At 40.5% G+C, this 22904-nt stretch overlaps 1 protein-coding gene across 1 annotated transcript in view; it reads right to left on the minus strand.

Moving 5' to 3' along the window:
• Positions 1-102: 102 nt before the first annotated feature.
• Positions 103-22904, minus strand: part of ulk1a (unc-51 like autophagy activating kinase 1a) — a 37487-nt gene continuing 14685 nt past the window's right edge. The window contains exons 6-28 of the mRNA XM_037536193.1: positions 22440-22613; positions 19666-19739; positions 19420-19521; positions 17325-17383; positions 15473-15555; positions 15311-15361; positions 14228-14316; positions 13965-14091; positions 12885-12939; positions 11803-11886; positions 10070-10177; positions 9621-9763; positions 9416-9478; positions 9082-9203; positions 8249-8421; positions 7659-7771; positions 7251-7367; positions 6691-6857; positions 6136-6311; positions 5453-5571; positions 4934-5091; positions 4450-4585; positions 103-1654 (exon numbers count right to left, since the gene is read on the minus strand). Coding sequence (XP_037392090.1) covers positions 1599-1654; positions 4450-4585; positions 4934-5091; positions 5453-5571; positions 6136-6311; positions 6691-6857; positions 7251-7367; positions 7659-7771; positions 8249-8421; positions 9082-9203; positions 9416-9478; positions 9621-9763; positions 10070-10177; positions 11803-11886; positions 12885-12939; positions 13965-14091; positions 14228-14316; positions 15311-15361; positions 15473-15555; positions 17325-17383; positions 19420-19521; positions 19666-19739; positions 22440-22613 — 2549 coding nt within the window. The 3' untranslated portion in view covers positions 103-1598. The remainder of the gene's footprint in view (positions 1655-4449; positions 4586-4933; positions 5092-5452; positions 5572-6135; positions 6312-6690; positions 6858-7250; positions 7368-7658; positions 7772-8248; positions 8422-9081; positions 9204-9415; positions 9479-9620; positions 9764-10069; positions 10178-11802; positions 11887-12884; positions 12940-13964; positions 14092-14227; positions 14317-15310; positions 15362-15472; positions 15556-17324; positions 17384-19419; positions 19522-19665; positions 19740-22439; positions 22614-22904) is intronic.

Consider the following 22904-nt stretch of genomic DNA (forward strand, 5'->3'; position numbering starts at 1 on the left):
GGTCATGATGTGATGCCTGGTGTACATTATATAGAAAAATCTAAATAATACTAACCAAATATATTTTTCTTTATTAAAAGAAAATAATATTTAAAGACCAGGTAAAAATGAGACCAAACTTTATTTTATTATACACAGGCACTCGCACACACACACACACCTACAAGCTCTACAAACCTTGGTTTGATTTTGAGTTTTTGGTAATGGACAAAAGAACCATCGACACAGCCGTTACTGCAACATCACATATACAAAAAGTATTTCCATATTTTTTATAATCTCCCACAGTTTATAAAGTTTCATGTGCATTTGTTGTGCTTGAATAAGGCCACTACTAACACAGGCGTAAACAAAAAGCAAACAAGAAGAAACAAACAAAAAAACACATGTGCATTTGAAGACTCGCTCCATGACATTGCCGAACACTCAGTCAAATTCTAAGGGAAAGCAAAAGCAGCACATAACAGATTAGCTCAAATAACCTGCATTGAAATATTTTGCATACAACAGGGGGAAGGTGAACTCACTGTACAGAAGTTGGCTGCTACAGAGCAGGACTCTTCTACAGGGGACTCAGCCAGAATACTCAGTTATAAAGTGCTTAATTGTAAATACACATAGTAATGGTACAGTAGTTAAAACGTTAAAGTATTTAAAGTTCCAACAATAAGCATCAAGTATTGTATCCATTTAGCAAAGCACACAGCAGGTCTACGAAAATGTGCTTTTGCTTGGTCTGTTACTTACTGTCGCTGTCCAAAACCACATCTATCTCCAAAATGGTAACTGTACAGAGAGGGTAAAAACGTTCTTTGCTTTTAATGCAAGTTCATGTAATGAGATTTCTGATTCCGGACCGTACCTGTTGGTCCGTTCGTCATGAAATTTTGACACGATGTAATAACGGAGACACTTCGCTCTTCATTTTGGACATCAGCGTTATTAAAAGTGTAGGCTACAACATGTTCTGTGTAACACTGACGCAACACGACCCGTCTAACCTTCCACAAAATCACCCAAAACAGCAGCTGTAATAGCTACACATTCCCTTTGAGTCCTCACAGGTCGCTATTATTCCCTCCGGCATCACGAAAAGACATGGTTTAGAAGCTAAAAAGGAAGTAGTCCGTATGCAACATGATGAGAAAGACAAAGAAACCAGGACTTTGAGTTCAAAGGATGTCTTCAGCATGACTTTAGCATGCTACCATGTGGAGGTTTTCCAATACCGCTGATCTTGAGCTTCAGTGTAGTTTACTTTCTTTTTTCAAGGTGAGAATTTCACAGATCACGCTAAAATATGCTGTGTTCGCATAACTTTAGCACACTCGTCTAGCAAAACAGAGGCTGATTGGATTCTTTGGGCGGAACTAAACAGTTCAGACAATACTTGGTTTGCACTGTACAGCGTGTGTTAAAGCAGGTTTTCCGACTTCTCGCCGCCTTGCTGAAGTCTCACTTGCTTTGGCATTAGAGTGAGGCCCCTTTAGGACGTGAGTGAATCTGCTAGCTAGCAGAGCGCCTGCCTCGTCCCTGCTTTCTTCTCTTTTCTTAGACCAAACAAAGCGAATACAGAAGAGAATGAAGTCTTGCGGTGATCACGCACAGAGTCCTGGCTGCAGGGAGAAGAGACGGCGCTCGATACACTGTTTACCTACACACAAAAACCCACACACACACACACACACACACACACACACACAAAATGGGGGGTTAGATTTATGCAGAGGTGGACGAAGTACACAAATCACGTACTTGAGTTAAAGTAGAGATATTAAAAAATATATATTATTCCAGTAAAAGTAGAAGTTCCTCCCTTTAGACCTCCACTTGAGTAAAAGTACTAAAGTATTTACCTTCAAATGTACTTAAGTATCAAGTAAAAGTACTAAAAGAGTAATTCTGGCTCTGATCTGGTCCTGTTATCATTTTTATAACCAGACTGGCTTCATGAACTCATTTCAGGTGAAAGTCCTCCAGCGTCTCTCTTGGTAAACCAGTCTTTTAATAGAACGTCATTAATTAGTGACGCTGACGTCTATTAAAATGATCAGAAGCACAAAACACTGAAGGTAAACAGTTTCCATCAGGGAGAACCGAGTGGCTCTGAAATCACTTTTTACACACAAGCAAAGTTTCAGTTTCAGATTTATTTACAACTTAGTTCCAAGTTTAAGTTGAATAAAAACTGGCTTTAAACTCAGGATCACAGATGAGCTCCTTTACTATGTTGATCTGTAGGCGTCTGTTCATAAACATAAACCAGCCCAAACTCATTTACTATAAAATGAAACGGTGTTTGTAGAAATTCAGAAAAAAGCCGCGTCAGTCTCGACTGCATATGTGGACATATTTCTATATTGAGCTCTATTTACACAAAGTTAGGTTAGTTCATCATTTATGTTGAACAGACTCTCCCAAAGTTTTACGCTGCTGCGCTGACGTTGAACCGCGTGCTGCACTGGGTCGGTATGACCAACAGGTCAAAACCAGCTCTAAACAAAGTGACCGCTGGGCCCTGATTGGTGCTCTGGCTTTGCGCTTCTTTCGTTTTGACATGTTACGTTTTTATACACACAGAAACCAAAAGGAACGACAGATTTCTCAAAATGTAGGAGGAAAAAGTCGGATATTAGACTCTGAAATGTAGTGGAGTGAAAGGAAAAAGTCGCCCAGTAACGGAGAAACTTCAGTACAGATACACCAAAAATACTAAAGTACAGAAACCAATTACATTTACTCAGTTACTCAGTTACTGTCCACCACTGGATTTATGCTACCATTATAATACAAGTATACAATCTATAAGCATAAACCAGAGGTGGCAACAAGTCACAAGTTAAGTTGCAAGCAACAAATAAGTCTCAAGTCTTCACATTCAAGTCCTGAGTCAGTACAAGTGAGTGTCAAGTCAAATCCCAAGTCAATAGTCCTAATCTTCGAGTCCTAATCTTCGAGTCCTAAACAAGTCAGTCTGCATTCTTCAGCTAATTTAAGGCCATTTCAACACTGAATAATGATAGCAGCACTATAGCATTTCAATGACAGCGCATTATCAGTGTATGGCTGTATATTCATTTAATTAACAAGACACACTGTAAACACAGAGCAGTGCAACTACACATGCAAAGAATTTTAAAAGTACTACTGAACTTTTACGAACTTCATATCTGAAGATCATTTTGGGGAACATTGGACGCAATCCAAGTCATATGACTAGTCCACAACTCTGACATTTGCTATAAGCATATAAGTATGCAATTTATAAGACGCAAGCCCACATTTAGAGTCAGTGAGAAGTACAAAGTTTGGAATCACTGTTTTCAATAATATACACTCACCAGCCACTTTATTAGGTGTTCAATTGCTTGTTAATACAAACAGCTGATCAGCCAATCACATGGCCGCAACTCAGTGCATTTAGGCATGTAGAGGTGGTCAAGACAACTTGCTGAAGTGCAGACCGAGCATCAGAACGGGGAAGACGGGCTGGACTGAGTGTTTCAGAAACTGCTGATCTACTGGGATTTTCACACTCAACCATCTCTAGGTTTTACAGAGAACGGTCCGAAAAAGAGGAAATATCCAGTGAGCGGTCAGTTGTGTGGACGAAAATGCCTTGTTGATGTGAGAGGTCAGAGGAGAATGGGCAGACTGGTTCCAGATGATAGAAAGGCAGCAGGAACTCAAATAACCAACCAGAATCTCTGAGGAACGTTTCCAACACCTTGTTGAAAGTCTGCCACGAAGAAGGCAGTACACCTTGCTAGTAAAAAGTGGCCAGTGAGCGTAAAACTAATTTGATACACTTTTACAAAATGATTCTGATATGATTTCAGGATAATGAGGAAATATTAGACAAAGCTTTACAATACTGAGCATGAATGAGGACATTAAGATTAAGATTAAGTGACCCTTATTAGTCCCACAAAGGGGGAAATTTCAACTCCGCATTTAACCCATCCGTGAAGTGAAACACCACACACACACTAGGGGGCAGTGAGCACACTTGCCCGGAGTGGTGGGCAGCCCAATCCGCAGCGCCTGGGGAGCAGTTGGGGGTTAGGCATCTTGCTCAAGGACACCTCAGTCATGTGCTGTCGGCTCTGGGGATTGAACCAGCGACCTTCCGGTCATGAGGCTGGATCCCTAACCTCCAGCCCACGACTGCCCCCATAATTTTGAAGATTATATTAAAATTAATAACACAGAATTTGAAAAGAAGGGATCACATCTCAAGGCAGACAATGTCACATGAAATGACTAAACAGACAGCTGTAGCGTATTATTGACTATATATGATAACTTCTCACTCTTTCCAAACTATTTGGACTACGTGGTTTATAGTAGTCCAATCTACACAGTATAACTAACTACTGATGTTAAAATAAAAGCAATTATTAATAGGATGAGTGATTCCAAACTTTTTGACGATAATAAAATACTCACATTTGTTAATGTTGTTGAGGTCTGCGCTCTCTGTAATGATTAGAGACAAACCCTCCATCAGCAGCAAGGCTTTCTGATAGCGCTGAGCTGAGGCCTCCCCATGGTGGAACATTTCATCCAGAGCAGCAGCTTGAACCTGAGAACATACGAGAAGGAAAGTGAGGCTCAGAGGACATACAAATGCATTTAGCTCTGTTCTCCTTGGCTGTCTTGAATTGTGCCCCATTCAAAAAGTACTTGAAGGGACGGGACTAAACTTCTGTAGGCTCAATAGGTGGGTATATGCTAATTAGTTGGTCTAATTAGTTGGTTGAATTAAAAATGGGTTGTTTTTGCAGGATACTTTCCATATGATTGGCATATTTTGAAACTTGAACAATGTTTATATCACTGCAAACTCCTTTAATTAAAAAAGTGAGGGATATTCGGTTTTCCATAATATGAGCTCTTAAAAGTCTAAAAGGTGGTAAAAACGTGTGTGTACCATCTGGACGGTGTGTGAGTAGATGATTTTCTCAGCAGTGATGTTGTGGAATCGGTCCATCAGCTTCTGCTTGGTGCTGAAGAAAAGCTGGAGTCTTGCCGTGAGAGAGCGGCAGGATGTCACACACTCCTTATACAGCTGGTTCAGCTTCCGCACAACTACACACACACACACACACACACACACACACACACCATCATAAATCATTAATCATTTTAAGAAAACAGCACAACTGACAGATATAACAAACTATTAAAAAAGCTGTAGCAACAACAACACAGCTTTTACTGCATGTTAAATAGTATCACAATCAGTGCCTGGTGAAGTTTTCATAGGCTGAACAGCACATGCTAAATGCTGTAAATTAGGCTTTTAGTCTGCTATAATGAATAGAGTTTGTTAGTTGGGCAACCAGATGAAGCATCAATTGAATTCGTATGATAATTAGTTTTAATCTGTGCTGCCTGGAAGTTAAACAGCTGTTTCTGGTTGACGGTGTTTGTGTTTAGTGGGTCTTACCCTGCTTAACTGACGCTGAGGGATAGAACTTCTCCTGCTTTATGGCTTCCATTGCTGTGTGTAAGGCAGTGGACAACAGCTCCGCGCACTTCATATACAAGACCAACTGCTCTGCAGAACTAAACACACCAAAAAGCTCTTTTAGGATCACAAACATATAATGTGTATGAGTGTATAGGCCTACGTGAGTATTGTGAATAGCTTTACCTGTCACTCATGCCCCACTGACTGACTGAGTCAGACCTTAACTGGTACAGTTTGGCACTGTTTGTTTTGTTTCTATTGTGTTTGGCTGTTTATCCCAGAAGTGAAAGAAATAAACATCAGCCGTCACAGGTGGGTTTCTTGCGTTTTGGTCTGGCAACGGTTTTACTTTTGGCTTCTTTTTATTTAACACCTAGAACATTAAACCTTTTTTTCTGTGATAATAACAACAATAAATTTACTTTTAGAAAACCTTTCATTCATATAATGCAGTGAGCCTCACAGGGGGTTAAAACTAAATAAAATAAACATAATACAACACAATTCACACAAAATAATGCAAGAAAATAAACAACAAAATAAAATAATCGACAAAAAACAACAGCCTCTAAAAAGAGAGTGGAAGCCAATTTATTGCCCAGCTGTGTGCGGACGTTTGTATACGTGTGACTTCAGCCCTACATATGCTGATCTCTCACCTCCACTCTCGGCTCAGCTGGCTAATCTGATCGGCCACCAGACTCTGCTCTAGGAACGAAGCGTCTGGAGCCTCATTCCGCTCAATCCCACTGTCCTTTGAAGCAGCCACCTCCATCACACAGTGGGCGAAAGCCAGAGTGAAGCGCAGTTGGGCCAGCATGTCCGTGTGACCCTGCTGTTATTGGACAAGAGACAGACGAGGTCATTTCCTCGGGTTATACACGTTTCAGAGGTGCCCCCTCAGATGTTAAGATGGCAAACTGCATTCCATTCAATGTGATAGCTTTATTTGAAGCGCACTTCAGTTATGGTTCTTTGTCAAATAGCGTGCCATTGTTCTGAGCTTGTGTTACTGTTTTGATAGGGTCCCTTCACACTTAGACTACAGACTGTAGACAACATGTCATGGTCTTTGAACAGCAAAGCTGCTAAAGCAATATACTTCATACTATTATTGGTAAACTACACCTCCTGACACTGTAAGAGTGTTTTAGTATGTTGTATTTGGTATTATGATACATTTAAAAAAGAGCTGCCCATCAAATCACAGTTACCTCCATCAGTGTCTCCTCCGGAAGCTCAGGAGGTATGAAGGCCACGCCTCCAGGTAGATTAGCTGCCATGGCGTCTACATAACCATAGTGCTGGTCGTCTGGTGAGTGGCAAGTCTTGTGGAAGTGACCGCAGATCCAAACAGGACTGTCAGGACTGGAGGAACCCACTTAAACAAGCAATAATTTATGGCGAATTAGCATAGGATATACATAATAAATATGCATATTGTATACATGACTGTCCATAAATTTGGAAGCATATTAGTGATTTTTGATATTTTACAATTTTACATAATAAAAATGTCAATGTATTAGAAACAAGTTCAATATTATCCCTATTTTGTGTATATATAATATTGTGTTATATATACACACACACACACACACACCTGCATACACATAACTGACTTATATATACATATACACTATTAGAAAACATTTTTTCAAATATGACACATTCTTAATGTTAAATTTGTTATAACTTCATTCCAGTTCACTCAACCTTTGAATGGCAGTGTAAGCCATTAGGGATTACATAAGCACAACTGAAGTCCACTCACCTGAGTAGCGTCTGTGTTTAGCGTTCAGAGGACGAGTGTGTCCGTGAGGAGGAGAGCCTAAAGTGAAGAGCACCGGAGCAGAGCCTTTCTCTAAACACCCCATACCACCAGAGGGCACTGCATGAGCAAAGAGCAGAGGGAGCAAACAAAGGAATATTTAGAAATAGGAGACCTGCTTTCCCAACAGTTGCTTTCCCCTTAAGTTCCTGGTAGAGAGATTATTTACCGTGATCACTTTACCATGTCACAATAATGGCTTAAGATGCTTTCAGGCATCTCAGCCCTGGTCAGTGCGTTTATATACGAGGTGTCCATGTATTTTTGCCTATGCCGTGTTTGAGACTGAGGAATATGTTCTATATAAGGTGATTAGGGTATGTGTTAGTGTGGATGTTGTTAATGTTCTACCTGTGGTGTCCATGGGCCTCTCAGTATTTAGACCATCACCACTCCCTCTGTCCAGCTGAGCTCCAAACACAGCCTTCAGCAGCATATCCGACAACCGGCCTGCGCTCATGGACCTGCCAATCAAAAACACAAACAAACATAAATATCATCACTACTGCAACCCGTTAGCAAATCAAACAGACAAATAGATTTTTATGCAACTTATTTAACCCCTTGAACTCCAGGCTCATCATCAGCCACTGATTAAGACGTATTCAATATTAACTACTAATTCCCCCTATTCAGTAAATGTGTATGTAGTTATGAGAGCAAATTTAAAGGGTTAGTGGAATGAATGTGATGTTCAGTCCACACCTAAGCAACTTTGAGTTCAGTCTTATTTATACCGCCATTGGTCGTGTGTCACAATGACATATAAAGTGAGCTTTTTATCATGAAATGTAAACAGTGTCTGTGTGTGGGCCAACACTTCAATTCCTCTCATGCGTTGTAATTACTGAAATCATGTTAAGGCTAATAACTGATCAACATGCCTGCAGTTTGAGCATCTGTACAACCACACCCACCATGTCCTGCTGAGCAGCTTGTACCTTTTCACAGAGCTTCTTCTCCTCTCCAGCAGATTGTGGGGTGCTACACAGTGCTCCTGGAGGTCGGGCATGGTCCTCGTGCGACCCAGTGGCGCACCCAGAGGCGGCCCTTGTGCTGGCTCCAGTACAGGGCTGAGAGTCTGAGGACAGCTGGCCCGTCTGCCCAGCTCCCACTGAGACAAACAGAGAAGTCAGACAAAGTAGTAATAAGGGATGTTGAAAGTCACTAAACATGCAATAGAATGTCCGGTAGATTTGCAGAGGAATGAAAAAACAGAAGGAAACAAACTGCTGTTGCAATTTTAAAGCTTCAGATTATTGTTAAAGCTCTTAGTCAGTCCTTCTCTTTATTTACAGGCAGTATCATCAATCTAGAACGCTTTAAGAAGAAAGAAATTTGGCTAATTTTGGAGAAAAAAAGAGAAATAGATCTCTTTTAGCAGTTTTTAATGCTTTTCATAATCTCTGGGTAAGATTTACATTATTTCTAGTATCTGAGATTTCTATTACCTCGCCTTATTGTGTATCAGTTTTCTACGTCTAGAAGGCTGTGGAGTAGGGGTACCCAACCCTGGTCCTGGTGATCCACCACCATGAAGAGTTGAGCTCCAACCCTAATCTAACACACCTGATTCAGATAATAAAGGCATTCAAGGGCGAATGAATTTTAGAGCCAGGTGTCTTGGAACTGAACACTCCAGGGAGGCAGATCTCCAGTAACAGGATTGAGGACCCCTGCTGTGGAGCCGAGCCAAAACTTTAACCCACAGCCTGCTAACAGTCTTCCTAACACTCTGCATGCTGTGGGTAGTACAGAACACTTAGATAATCACCCTGTGTACTATGTTGTCTGGACTGTGCCGGTGGACCGTATATTTAGGGGCCAGGTTTGTTTCCATAGCACCAAGGTCAGAAAAAGGAGGAGAGATGCGATTCTGCTGGTGGAGAAAAACATCTGACGGAGAGAGAGAGGGGGGGGGGTGACAAATAAGACACAGTAGAGTTGTTAACATCACAGCTGCCACATTTGTACACCCTTGAACTGCAAGGATCCATATGTGGCTCCACATTTTAATTCCTCACTTAAATAATTACATCATTTACAAGTTACTAAATGATAAGCCTTCATCTTAAGATAAGTAACTTTGCTAAACAGGTCAGACTCACCTTGCTGCCCAGTCCTGCTGTACTGTGGCTCCGGCTGATCAGGAGTCTCCGGTATAGTGCCCACTGAAGAAGAACACAAAAATCAAGCCACTTTCAGTCTATCTAGTTCAGCTTTTCCCTTCTGGCGCCCAAGCCTTTTGTACTGTCATCAGTGGGTAAGGTCTGAAGGTACTGAAATTTTATATATCAGAACTCCGGTCTGTACCTTGTGGAGAGGGTTGGTATGGTCTGGACCCCCCTGTGGACAGTCTGCGATAAGATAGGCCATATCCAGACTCAGGAGAACCTCCTGTCCGCCCACTTCCTGGGAAGCCACCCATGCAGCAGTGATTGGTGGGCATTGCGGTCCTGAAAGAGTGGAGCAGATGATCATCAATGGGTGATTTCTGCATATTAGAAAATGTCATCTGTCATTCAGGATGACTACTATAATACTGTTTTTGACTATGTGACAAACCTTTGACCATTTTAATAGACAACAGTATGTTATACAGTCTCAGAAATCACAAAGTCTACTTGAGATTACTTTACAACTTAACACAGTTTGGGGCCAGCTTGTGAGAGTGAACTTCACACACTGAACATATCTTGGCCAGTCGATGTCTGCGGTAAGGGGGAAAACTGTAAATCCACCACTTAAAAAAGTAAACCTACCTGGAAGGCCCCTGCAGGTTCTGCTCCATTCTTTGGTAGTTGTGGATTTGTGTAGGCACTGGAACAGGCACAGACTGACTATAGCTACTGCCACAGCACTCCACAGGTCTATAGAGAAAGAGGAAGAGAGAGGAAGAGAGAGAGAGAGAGAGAGAGAGAGAGAGAGAGAGAGAGAGAGAGAGAGAGAGAGAGAGAGAGAGAGAGAGAGGAAAGGAAAGAGAATGTCTGTTAATTTGTTGTGTATGTGTGAATCACAGTAAAATGAATTGTTAACTCTACCGAGGCAGAGCATTTTCACTTTCTCTAACACTTAATCCCCTTCAGCTGTCCCTGAGAAGATATATACACACAGGTTTGTTTTCATACCTTGTCAGAATGTGGACATACATCCCATATATATGTAAACAGTGATATGTAAAACCAGCAAAATGTCCCATATTATATACAAAAAAAATTATATACAAAAATTTGCACATCCATGGCCAAATTACATGCTTCACTGACACATGCTCATCAGGGAACACACTTTCTACACTAATTTCTACTTATTTAGAAAAAAATAAAATAAAAAATATAAAATGTGTTTTTCCAATATTAAACTGCATATAAAATTGTGTATGTGTATATATAATAATAATGTATACGTATTATATATATATATATATATATATATATATATATATATATATATATATATATATATATATATATATATATAAAATATAGTAGGATTTCTGCTGCAGATAATCATGTTCCCGGCAAGGCACAGCACTATACATACCACTGTCATTTATACATTGTAACCTAACCTGTTGTAAATTTAAAAACCTCTATTAGTAGCCTATATTTAGTGTGTTATTTCTTGATTAATATATATGCTTGTATATATACTCTTCTGTATTTCTAATGTTATATTTGGCATTCTTAGCGAGGCGCAAAGTAAGCTTTTCATTGTATATATATGAACAGTACTGGGCAAAATCGGAGATCATCTATCACTTATTTAATTTCCAGGCAAAATGGGCATTAAGTTTTTTTCCCCAGTTAATTTTTCAGTGTCACAAAAAAGGCAGAAAACATATTTAATAGAAAATTCACAGAAGTTAATATATTAATTTTCAGTATTTGGTGTCTTCACTCTTCGCCTTTATTACAGCCTCCATTCTTTTCAGGACAGACTTGCTTTCAGTTCAGATTCCAAAGAAATCTGCAGGTATACTTTAAGTTCAGTCTTAGGAGTTGGAGGCATTTTCTGCTTCTTGCCATCCAAGCAATCCCAAATAGAAATTTAGTGATGAGCTCTGGGCTCTTTTTGTACTTTGTCTTTGTGTTTTATATGGTTCTATATAGAACCTTTTTTTCACCAGCACCATAAAAGGTTCTCCTATTGTTACAAGCTTGGCATCGTTACAGTTGAAGAACCCTTTTTGGTGCTATATAGAACTCGTTTGAAAAAACACATTCATAAAACACATTCTCCATCAGTCTTTAGAAGCATTTAGTGACGTGAAGGACTTCTCTGAGTGTGCACAGTATAACCCTAGCCCTAATCGTAACCTCAAAAGCCAAAACAGACCAGGTTACGTCCTTTCAGTTTTAATGAAATGGAGCAGTAAGTGTTTGTATAAAGGTTCTCTGTGCTTTTCTCAGTTTTCCCTACAATGTTGATCATCATGACCTTTTTGTCCTGAAAATGTTGCAAAACAAGCCCACACACAAACACACATCCTTACCTCGCAGGGCTTGGGGACATGCGCAGGGAAGGTGAGGGTGGAGACGTCCTGCCCACACAGGCAGCAGGACTCAGCAGAGAACACCTGAGAAAGTCAAACATGGACAAATGTCAACACACAGCTACAGAGAAACTGCAGGAAACCAAAGTACAGAACAGAACAAACCCAGCACAAAATGTTATCCAACAATTAAAGAAGGTCACGTTATCTAAACGGTCATAAGGACACGGGTGAGGGTCAAGTTGACTGCACGCACACACACACACACACACGCGCACACGCACACACACACGCAAACGCACACACACACGCAAACGCACACACACACACACACGCAAACGCACACACACACACACACGCATACACACACACACACACACACGCACGCGCACACGCACACACACGCACACGCACACACACGCACACGCACACACACGCACACGCACACACACGCACACACACACACACACACGCACGCACGCACATACACGCACACACACGCACGCACACACACGCACGCACACGCACGCACACGCACGCACGCACACACACACACGCACGCACACACACTGAGGCTCATAAAAACAAAGGAAAGCAGGTTAACAGGTCAGTGAGACAGCAGAGTGATATCACACAGGCACACCGGCATGTATTATTCAGACAATGTACACATATACAAACACAGTCTCCACAAACACAGACTGTTCATGCACACAAATGCAGAACATGCCTGCAGCTTTCTATTCTGAAGACATGATGCTTGAAACCGTAGCATTTTACAGATGTTTAGATTTGGCCGATATCTTGCACCGACATTTGATCATGTATTTATTGTACTCTGGAAGAGCAGAATGCTTCAGTGATGCTGAGCTACTGCATTCTATTGGTTTTACTGCATTAATAACCCTATAGTAAAATATTCCATTTCTCTCTAATGCTAATCCAGGTAGAGTCCCAATTTCAGCATTTTATAAATGTTTACGTGTGAGCGTGAGCACTAAACATGTACATGAAAACCCTAGAAACTGCCATCAGCCAATAGTTCTCATATCAGTGCTAGTATAAAGAAACACTCCACTTACCCACTCTGCATCTCGCTCTCCTGATTGGCTTGTCCTCCTTGATCTCCTATCTCACCTAGAAAGATGAACACTGTTTGAATCCCACAGACTCACAGTTACTAGAGATGAGTGCAACTACTGAAACATATAGATAACCAAACTCATCATAGTATTTCTTTACCTTGTTCAGATATTTGAAAAAAAGCTCCAAAGGAGAGCAAAGAAATTTAATATAAAAATGCAAATGATGCATGCGGAATTTCAAAAATGCAGAATTTTTTAAATGATGACATTAGAATGGTTAGAAAGCCCTTCTCTAAAAGTGGAATATATCTTGAAAATCACTGACTATATTACAATATTAAAATGGAGGTGAGGTGAACAAAACATTTGCGCAGTCAAACACGCCTGTACAGCAACAGAAACACTGTCTCAGCAGTGCAAGTTTGATGGAAGCCTGGCCACTTCCTATTTCTCCCATTATATCAAAAACAAGATTACAAAACACTAAAGGGCGCCTTTGAGCAAGTCCTCAACGAATGGGAGTGAATGGTACTAAGCAGGTAAAAACAAAAACATTAACTTGTTTCTAACCATTTGTGCAGGACCTTATTTTAATTTTGGAAAAGTACCAGTATCTGTGCATTTTTACATATCAAATGGGTTTTGGGCAACAGAATTGTAGCATTACTGCTAGCAAGTGCTGACTAGCTGAAAAGCTGATCAGTTCATTGTCTAGGCAAAGCAGTTTGTGCTCACTGATGTCATCAACGTACAGGGGCTGTTATAAAGTCCTTTAACTGGAGTTCAAAAGCGCTTCAAAATACTACAGCAGTGTTGAAATATTGTATGCTGCTTGCTGTGGTGAGAAAATGAGTGTATTTTTCTATCTATAAAAATAAATTAAGAATTTACAAATTATGATAGGAACCCGTTCATCCATCAAACACCTTCTAGCATTTGACAAACATGGCAAAACTGAGACATTATTAAGTGGCGATTCTCCTTGGTAGAAATTCTCTGGTCTTGGCTCTAGAGTTTGTGTGTGTGTGTGTGTGTATGTGTGTGTGTGTGCGTATGTGTGTGTGCATGTCTGCTTACTGCAGAACTGCGCTGGCACCATGACAAAATCCTCCGTCTCCAAGGAGGAGTCGTCGTCTTTCAGCTGGGAAGCTAAAGGGGGCGTGGCTTTGGGAAGTGGGTGTGGCTTTGGGGTGTCAGCATCTGACTGTCAAGCAGGAAATAAATACTTGTTTAAAAGGTAAACACATATTATTATAAGACTACATTTTTTAAATTTAAGAATAATTCAAATCTAGTGAAAGATTTAAAATGCAACTTTGGTGTGTGTGCATGTGTGTCACCTGGGTGGGGGTGAGGTGAGAGGTTGAGGAGCCGCTGCTAGAGCTTCCAGATCCTGAGCTTGGGTAAGAGGGCATGGGCACTGGAGAAGCTGAGAGAGAGAAGAAGACAACAGCTTGAGAGAAAGTAGGTCAGCACATACAAAATACGTCCAAAAGTATCCAGACACCCCTTCAAATCAGTGAAGCTACTTTAAGGTTCACTCATTGCCAACATAGATGTGCAACTGCACGCATACACATTGCATCTCCACAGAACAGCTTTGCTAATAGAATAGGATGCTCTGGAGAAGCTGCACATGAGCCAGTAGTCAGCTAGAGGGGTATGAAACCACCAGCATTGGGCTGTGGAGCAGTGAAACTGCGTTCTCTAGAGTGATGCAGCTCCATCTAATACCTTTAGGATCAATTAAAGTGTCTAGAACGGATTATTCAACATCAGTACCTGACCTCACCAATGCTCAGGTACCTGAATGCAATCAAATCCTCATAGCAATGTTCCAGTATCTACTGTAGATACCTTGCCACAAGAGTAGAGGCTGTTACTGCAACAGAACTCTAGTAATACCTTTAATTTTAGAAGAAATAATGATGAGCCTACAAGCTTTTAGATAGTGTATAAAGTCCTATGCGAAAGTTTGGGTGCTCCTGAACAAATTACATGTTTAGATGATTTAGAAAAAATGCTCTACAGAGAACAAACCCCTCTGCACATTTTAACACAAAAATCCTCTATATTTGCTAAATTAAACATACTGGGGGATATTTTATATATATATATATATATATATATATATATATATATATATATATATATATATATATATATATATAAAATATCCCCCAGTATGTTTAATTTAGCAAATATAGAGGATTTTTGTGTATATATAAAAATACACACACACACACACACACACACACACACACACACACACACACACACACACACACACACACAAATGTGTAATTTGACCAAGAGTGTCCAAACTTTCGTAAGTGACAACTGGCACACACTAATATTAACCTGAAATTAACCGTGTTTAAATAAATACATAGAGGGAAACAAAGCAAACACAGAAAACTCACATTTTCTCACGGCTGTGCTGGCTTCCAGGAAGGGGTGATGAAAAAACTCATCTGAGAAAGACCAAAAACAACTGTATTTAGCTAACAGAGGTTATGCTTGTTTTCATTTATTTTGACTGGAAATCATCCATTCAAGCTGTGTATACAAGAGCACACACTGACCAAAGTCCATTCGGTCTCTGTGGTTCCTCTGCAGCAGGCCCAGGAGCAGGTGCCTCAGATGGCTGGAGGTTTCACGTGGGATGCTGGGGAAAGTAGTTTAAGGCAATGAGACCTTTTGCTTGACAGTATTACATACAAACCTTTACATCTGGAACTTGGGTTGATTCCTCAAGTTAATGTGCCTCAGAGGAATTTAGGTTAGGAAAACTAACTGGTGAATTTGAGAGGACTTCTGTAATAAGTTCATTTTAGAGGCTTGATTCATTTCCAGCATTTTTGGTAAATATAAAAAAAATAATAATGAATGTAATAATAAATGAAAAATATTTTTTCTTTCTTGAGATCTTCAGCTCATTAACACTGAGCCCGAAAATGACCTGTTTTTCTATTAGCATGTCTTAAGTGATGATACATGAAAACCAAAACATCTTCATGTACATTGTGTTTAAGCTAATGGGCAATTTGGAAAAGGACAGTGTACTATAACACGATCTGACAGCTTGTAATCGTTATTAATAGATCAACAGCAGGCACCCGACACAAATAGACAGGACTAGCCTGGTCCAGTAGGGTCCGGGGAAAGTGGTGAAATGGAAGAAAGGTCAAGTTCACTCTAATACGAACTTTCCCAACATCTGTGGCACAAGAGCACGACAGTAACATTCGCTCGGTGGCGGCTCATAAATCAGTCACATCCGCCACGGGCGGAAAGCCCAGAAGGCTTAAAGGGATGTTTCACCGAATCGAATTCACTGTACTGCCACCTTACTCCAGCGGTAGTCCATCAGCAAAGTTAGTTTAGTTTTATGCTGCAGCTACAAGGCTAATGTAGCTATCTGCTAAGAGCTACCACGCAAATTAACACGCAACTTTGTAATTAACACATAACCAGCACATTATAAAGACCTGGCTCACATGATTTTCATATTCAAGCCTGTTTCTTCTGTCAGTTAAGAGAAAGAGTTTTTATACTTCTTTGGTCTCACTGAGTAAAATAATGATGCCTTTTCTTGAGATTTTGACTCATTGCTTGTCGAAAAAGTATGTGATTATTTCAATATAATAATTCATTACATTTCCATTTTCAGCTGGCGGTATAAGCTAAACTTGAGTTCTGTGATGAGCGCATGTGTAAACTGTGCAGCACTGTAAAATCCCTGTGTAAATTCAACAGCCAAAATGAAGACAAGCTGTTCACAGCCATTAAACAGTGCACCGTCAGTATTTACTGTCAGCCTTGGTAAACTGGGAAACCAAGGGGCAGTCGTGGGCTGGAGGTTAGGGATCTGGCCCTGTGACCGGAAGTATCGGAAAGACCGGAAGTCATCAAAAAAGTATCACTTAAAGTGTTCAAGCAGTGACGCACCTTTGGTCTTATGATGGGTGCTAAAGGACTGTTAGTTACTACATTTCAGTAAAATTTGAAAATCCTATTAAGTAAATCAGTAAATCTGACGTGACTGACTTTTAAGCACGTCACCAAGTGAAAGCTACTCCTGGGCTCTTTCAATGGTGATGTAGCAGATATTTGGAAAGTTCTCATTAGAGTAAACGATGGAATGGAAGCGAATGGAAATGTGGCGATGTTTCACATGTAAGCAAAATAAATAGTGTTCGAAACTGATAATGCAAGTTTAACACAGATTCAGCTGAATGGGGTTTTTGACATCATTCTGCAAAGCTTGCAGGATGGATGTGTCAATGACAGCCTAAAGTGTGTTTGCTGAGCACCCCTAGTGGACATTTACTGATAAAGCTTGTGACCATGTTATTGTGGTTCTGCAGAGGAAAAAACAGGATCGTACATGTCTCGGTATCAGAGACTTCAGAGAACACATTAAAAGCCACTTACTTGGGACTGAGGTTCCGGTTTCTTTCATAGAACTGTCGCAACTCCTGGGGGCTACTGGCCTAGACAGAGAAATGCAGAGAGACAGAGAGAGGGGACAGTGTGAGGGCGGGGCGGCGCCACTATCTTAAACTCACTGACCTGTATATCTCACCATTACCATGTGCTGTTGTGCCCTGTCACTGCAGTACAGAACTATCAGGTGCAGCTCTTCAGTAAATAACTGGGGTCAACGTCCTAAAGCTGAAAAAGACTACCGGGTCTGTGGGAGACACACCGCCATGAAATCTAATACAATCACAAACATGGACCCATTGAAATGGCATGCTGTGGCTATTTATATCAGACGTGTTAACATCAAGCAATGTGAGTTGGGTTGGCTGACACAAGGTCAGTGGTCAGAGGGAAACATCCGCTGGAAGTAAGAAGCTTCTGCCATTGAGTTCGCTGCTGTCAGAGCAGCCAGACTGAACATGATTCAGGGAATGTAGCTTGCGTTGTTGTAGCTAATCAGAACGTGCAGCTATAGTCTTTAGCGGGCTTTAGCATCCATGATATGTGAAAAGGTATGTGAGAGGGTCCACTCAGGCCCACTGGCCCCCCCAGCAGTGGTAGAAAACGCATCGAGAGTGTTCCACACAGAAACACAAGAAGGGCGAACACTTCCAGTAAATAAAAAAAGCCGTTTAACCTGACTGGTCTCTGTAAAATACACTATTTCTTTTAAAATGTTAAAAATAATATTTAATTTTGTGACATTTTTTATAACCTACAAAACCTTGTATCTCCATTTTTGTCATTTTTCAGAATTTAGATTTTCACATATTTTGAAAACGCCTGTTGGCCGTTACATTGTGTGTAAATTTCATGATGACTGGACCAAAAGAAACAGCCCAAAAATTACTTGTGCAAAAAGTTTGATTCCACTGACTTCCATTAAAAGTAATTTTATTTCCTTCTCCTGTAAAGCCACCGTTTTCGGTTTTGTTCTGACAGCAGTGCTGATCTTTTGAGTTAATTTAGCTTTGACACTTGGTTTCAGAGAAGTACGTAATGCAGGTTTAAGCTGACAAGTTTAAAATTTGACAATTTTCCCTTCCAAACTTTTGTTAAAAGCACATCTAGAAACTTGGCCTAAACGTGTTTTAGAGAGTGCTGATGAGTACAAACACCACAACACTTCCTTCTACCTTTAAGAGTTACTCCCTCCTCTAGTCCTTCATTAGTGGCCGGCTTCTGACCACAGAACCACTGCTGGCTGGACAGTTTTGGTTAACAGAAAGTTCTAAAGTAGTTTAATACACAAATTGAGCTACTCTTCAGGAATGAAAGACTTCAGAGTTTCTCCATTCCAATATGAGCATAATGGTAAAATTTACAATGACGTATCTATAGTTTTTTTGTGGATTACTTAAGTGAAATAACTGTTTACAGAGTCATTAGTTCACTATAATTTCACTTATTTCTCACAATAGAGTAAGAGTCTATTGTGGCTTGCACCCCAGTCCCTATACCCCAAGTGTCAAAGTGAGGGGCGCAGCAGTCGGCATGGCACGGGGGACTATATGTGTGTGGGATTCTGTGGCTGTGTTTATCAGATGATTATGAAATAGTGTCACAATCACATTTCACACTCTGGCGCTGTTGTGAAAATAACTCCGTATGCCAGACCTGCTGCTGCTGTTTCGCAATGAAGTTGCAGACTGACCAGCGTTCTTCCATCTGTGGGAAACCTTCCTCCGTTCACTTACGTAACAGCATTATGTGTTAGAATCGTCTTTTTTCCAGTGTAGCGGGTCAAAGATTACTCCTGACTTAAACCCACAAATCTTGTCAAGAATGTTCTTGAGCGGTGCATTTAGTGAACCTTTGATCTAAGCTAGCTTCAGAAACAAATAAATTCCTGTCAATGGATTTTCAGTTCTTTTCTAAAAGCAGGGAAACAAGTTGAACTTCCTGTCCATGTTAATTGATAGTACAATACAGATGGGGCAGACAGAACGGCTGAAAAATGCTGGAGGACGCCTTTTAAACCGGTAACAGTGACAAATGTTTCACATTAGTCACACCTTGATGTGCTTTTCTGGGTCAGTGTTACCTGAAATGGAGCTTTGCCGGTCAAGCACTGGAAAATGATGGTGCCCACGCTCCACAGGTCGGCTTTGGCGCCGTAATTCTGTGACATGATCACTTCAGGAGCCTGCCAACAACAAGTGGAACTGTTACTGTTAGCACGCTAACCAGGCTTCACTCCACACAAATGAGAAGGGACCGTCAGGCTGGTGATCGGTGTCCGAGCAGCAGCTTTTGGAATCAAGCTCACAGGAAACCGGAGATGACTCACCATGTACATGGGGGAGCCACAGAGTGTGGCGGCCATGGTGTTCCCCTGCAGGTACCGTGCAAAGCCAAAATCAGCTAGAAGGACACAAAGGGACAAACATAAATAGAGAGACATTATTAGTTCATACATCTGTTAATACGCTGATTTACTTTCATGAATAAACAAATATGGTAAATAAATCTTTAACAAGGACACAGTGGCATTGCTCCACAGCACTGCAGCAGCACTACTGGAAGTACGTTACTCAAGTCCTGTTACATAACACTGATATAACCACACCATAAACATATAATAACAAATGCCATAAGCTGCTAGGAGTTGTCATTACAGATTTTGTTTAGCAGCATAACAGCGTCATGTTACAAGACCGATGCCTTGCCACTTGGCCGCCATGCGAGTGTCACGTTACCATTATCTGTAATGTTCATGACAGATATCGCAACGTTTGATGTCACGTGCAAAAATGTAGGGGTCCTGGGTCAAATTACACTGTTTTAGTCGTTTTTTAAAAATATGTTAACCTCTTCAGAGAACCTCTGCATATTTTAACGCATCTTCGCTGTTCATTTACTGAATTTAAGATGCTGCAGAAAATGGACATAACACGACATTTAACTAAGCAAATTAATCAAAACTACACTAATAACAGACAAAAACGCCATACTTTAGTGTGTTCCCTGTAGAGGACTTGTTCAATGGGGGAGTTCAAACATGCTAATGTAAAGGCAAGACATCAAACACTGTAATATCGGTCAATTACAAAGCAATGGTAACATGACAGTGTCACAATGATGGACATAATCTGTCACGATAACTAATAACAGTATAGGGAGTGTGTTATGACAAGTTTACGGTGTTGTTATGTCAACATTATTTAGCCAGGTTCCAGTTGTCCAACTGTTACCAAACTATATGATTTCTAATGCTGCCCCCTTGTGGAGCTTTTCAGTATGCTAAATGTGAGTGAGTGAGAGAGTGAGGTCAAGTCAGGTTCACGGAGTGCTTTGCATTTAAAAACTTCACAAATACTAATATGATTAATAAAGACAGACTTTTTAAGGAATAGGTTCGTTTGTGTGTACTAGTGTACAGATGGAGCGTTCACACCCATGGACTGAACTACAAATAGGTTCAAATAGGCCCACTTCAAATAAGATAGATGAGAAAGCAACATAACTGAATCAAAGTGAATTGAATAAACCAAGCGAGGTAAGTTCCAGAAATCAGTAGATAGGCATGACCATCTTGATCCTGCCTACCTACTCTGGCAGCTTGTTTTTGTTTCCAGCTCTGTGTATTGACACAGTGAGTCAGACAGTGAGAGAAGGAAAGTGGTGTGTTAGCAGAGTGCTCTTCAGCTGTTGGGTTCCAAACAGCTGTGAGCTGCTTAGAGGGCTGACATGTCCCTCATGAACAAACAGTGGAGAGTGGCGGCCAGTTAGTCACACAGAACACAAGGTACAGTCTCCAAGGCTGAAGTGACTTGTTTATACAAGCTCAGCAGGACACAAATGAATGCTGGGATGATGAGGTTCTTAATACAACAGTGGAGACTTGCAGAACAAAGAAGGTCTACAGCAGTCACAACAGTTATGTCACATCTGTGGTTAGAAGAAAACATGCACAAAAACCACAAAGCATGACTAACACAAAAAGACAACAGACTACAGCCCACATTCAATTGAATTCAATTCAGTTCAATAAAATAAATACAACCCATGTCCATATATAAAAGTTAAAGAGCAAACTGCTTTTTGAAGATGGCACAATCCACAATCCAATTACAGACAGAGATCATGTACAATCATGCATTTCAGACTCAAAGGCACAATAACAACAGTCTTTCATTTCTTTATATTGTCCCTCTCGTGCTCTCCAGTCTTCTAATGCTGGGCTCCTCACAGTTCCCTCAACTAGATTTTCTACTACGGGTGCCAGATCTTTCAGTGCTGCTGCCCCCAAACTCTGGACTTCTCTACCTTCCACTCTTCTAATTGCTCTTCTCTGTCTTCCTTCAAATCCCTGCTAAAAACCTTCCTTTTTACCTTTTTGTAGTGTGAAAATGTTTTTTTTTTCTTTTTCTTTTCCACCCCTCTATGATGATGATGTAAAGCATCCTTGGGTTTGTGAAAAGTGTCATATAAATTTAACTTCTTCTTCTTCTTCTTCTTCTTATTATTATTATATCAGTAGTGTATTTAATTCTAAGGGATAAAGAGAGGTTGAAAATGGTCATGGAAAAATGTTTGTTATGGTTTTTGGTGCATAAATGCCTAGACATGTCACACATAGACAATGGGGAGAAAAATAAAGCACAAGACAAATGTAAGATATTAGCCCTTTTATTTCCCCATATGTTTGCCTGAGCATAAATCTGAACAACCTTTCAAATCATCTGGCTAAAAAGTGAGATTTCATCACTTATCATATCAAATGAAGTAAAAATGAATTTTTTATAAATAAATAAATAAATAAATAAAAAATTAAACAGGAACAAGCTCTGTAGCATTTTTCATTACCATACTAAATTTAGTTGCCAGACATGACTGGGTTAACCATTCGCACATGCACAACACACAGTAACAGACTATCGACACTGTAGTATCTACACACACATACTCAGTATCCACATGGTAGTAGTATCTGTGATACTGCTGCCCTGCATTGCTATCTTTATGCAAGAGCACTGTAGTTCTAATTTAATCAGTGCAAAACAGAAGACTGTGATATCTGCAAAACAGAACATTTCATATGTAATTGATCAGATTTCTCACCCAGTTTGATGCAGATGTTGTTGGGGTTTGCCCTGCGTCCGGCGCTGTAGGCCAGGAGGATGTTCTGGGGCTTCAGGTCTCTGTGGATGATGCCTTTACTCCTCAGCACATTCACAGCTGCTGCTATCTGCTGCAGGAAGCTTCGGATGGTGTCCTCACTCAGAGAGCCTTTAGCTGTGTGGACACAGCGGAGGAAGAATTTCAGTGAGAGACTCACAAACATGCAGCGAATCAGTGCCACAGTACTGCATAGGCTAATTACTCCTCATGGCTTTCTGTCATTGTATTTTCATGATGACACGACACTAAAGATGCAACAAAGACTGATTTGGATTAATGCTGCAGGATTCACACCTGTGCTTCAAATCCAAATCCAGTTCTGGATCTTGTAATTGCTGGTTCCATCAGTATTCTACAATCTACATTTCTGCATTACTGAATTGGTGAGATGTAAGCAAAGAAATT

The sequence above is a fragment of the Pygocentrus nattereri genome, chromosome 29 (assembly GCF_015220715.1).
Source record: "Pygocentrus nattereri isolate fPygNat1 chromosome 29, fPygNat1.pri, whole genome shotgun sequence".
In the NCBI taxonomy this organism is placed as follows: Eukaryota; Metazoa; Chordata; class Actinopteri; order Characiformes; family Serrasalmidae; genus Pygocentrus; species Pygocentrus nattereri.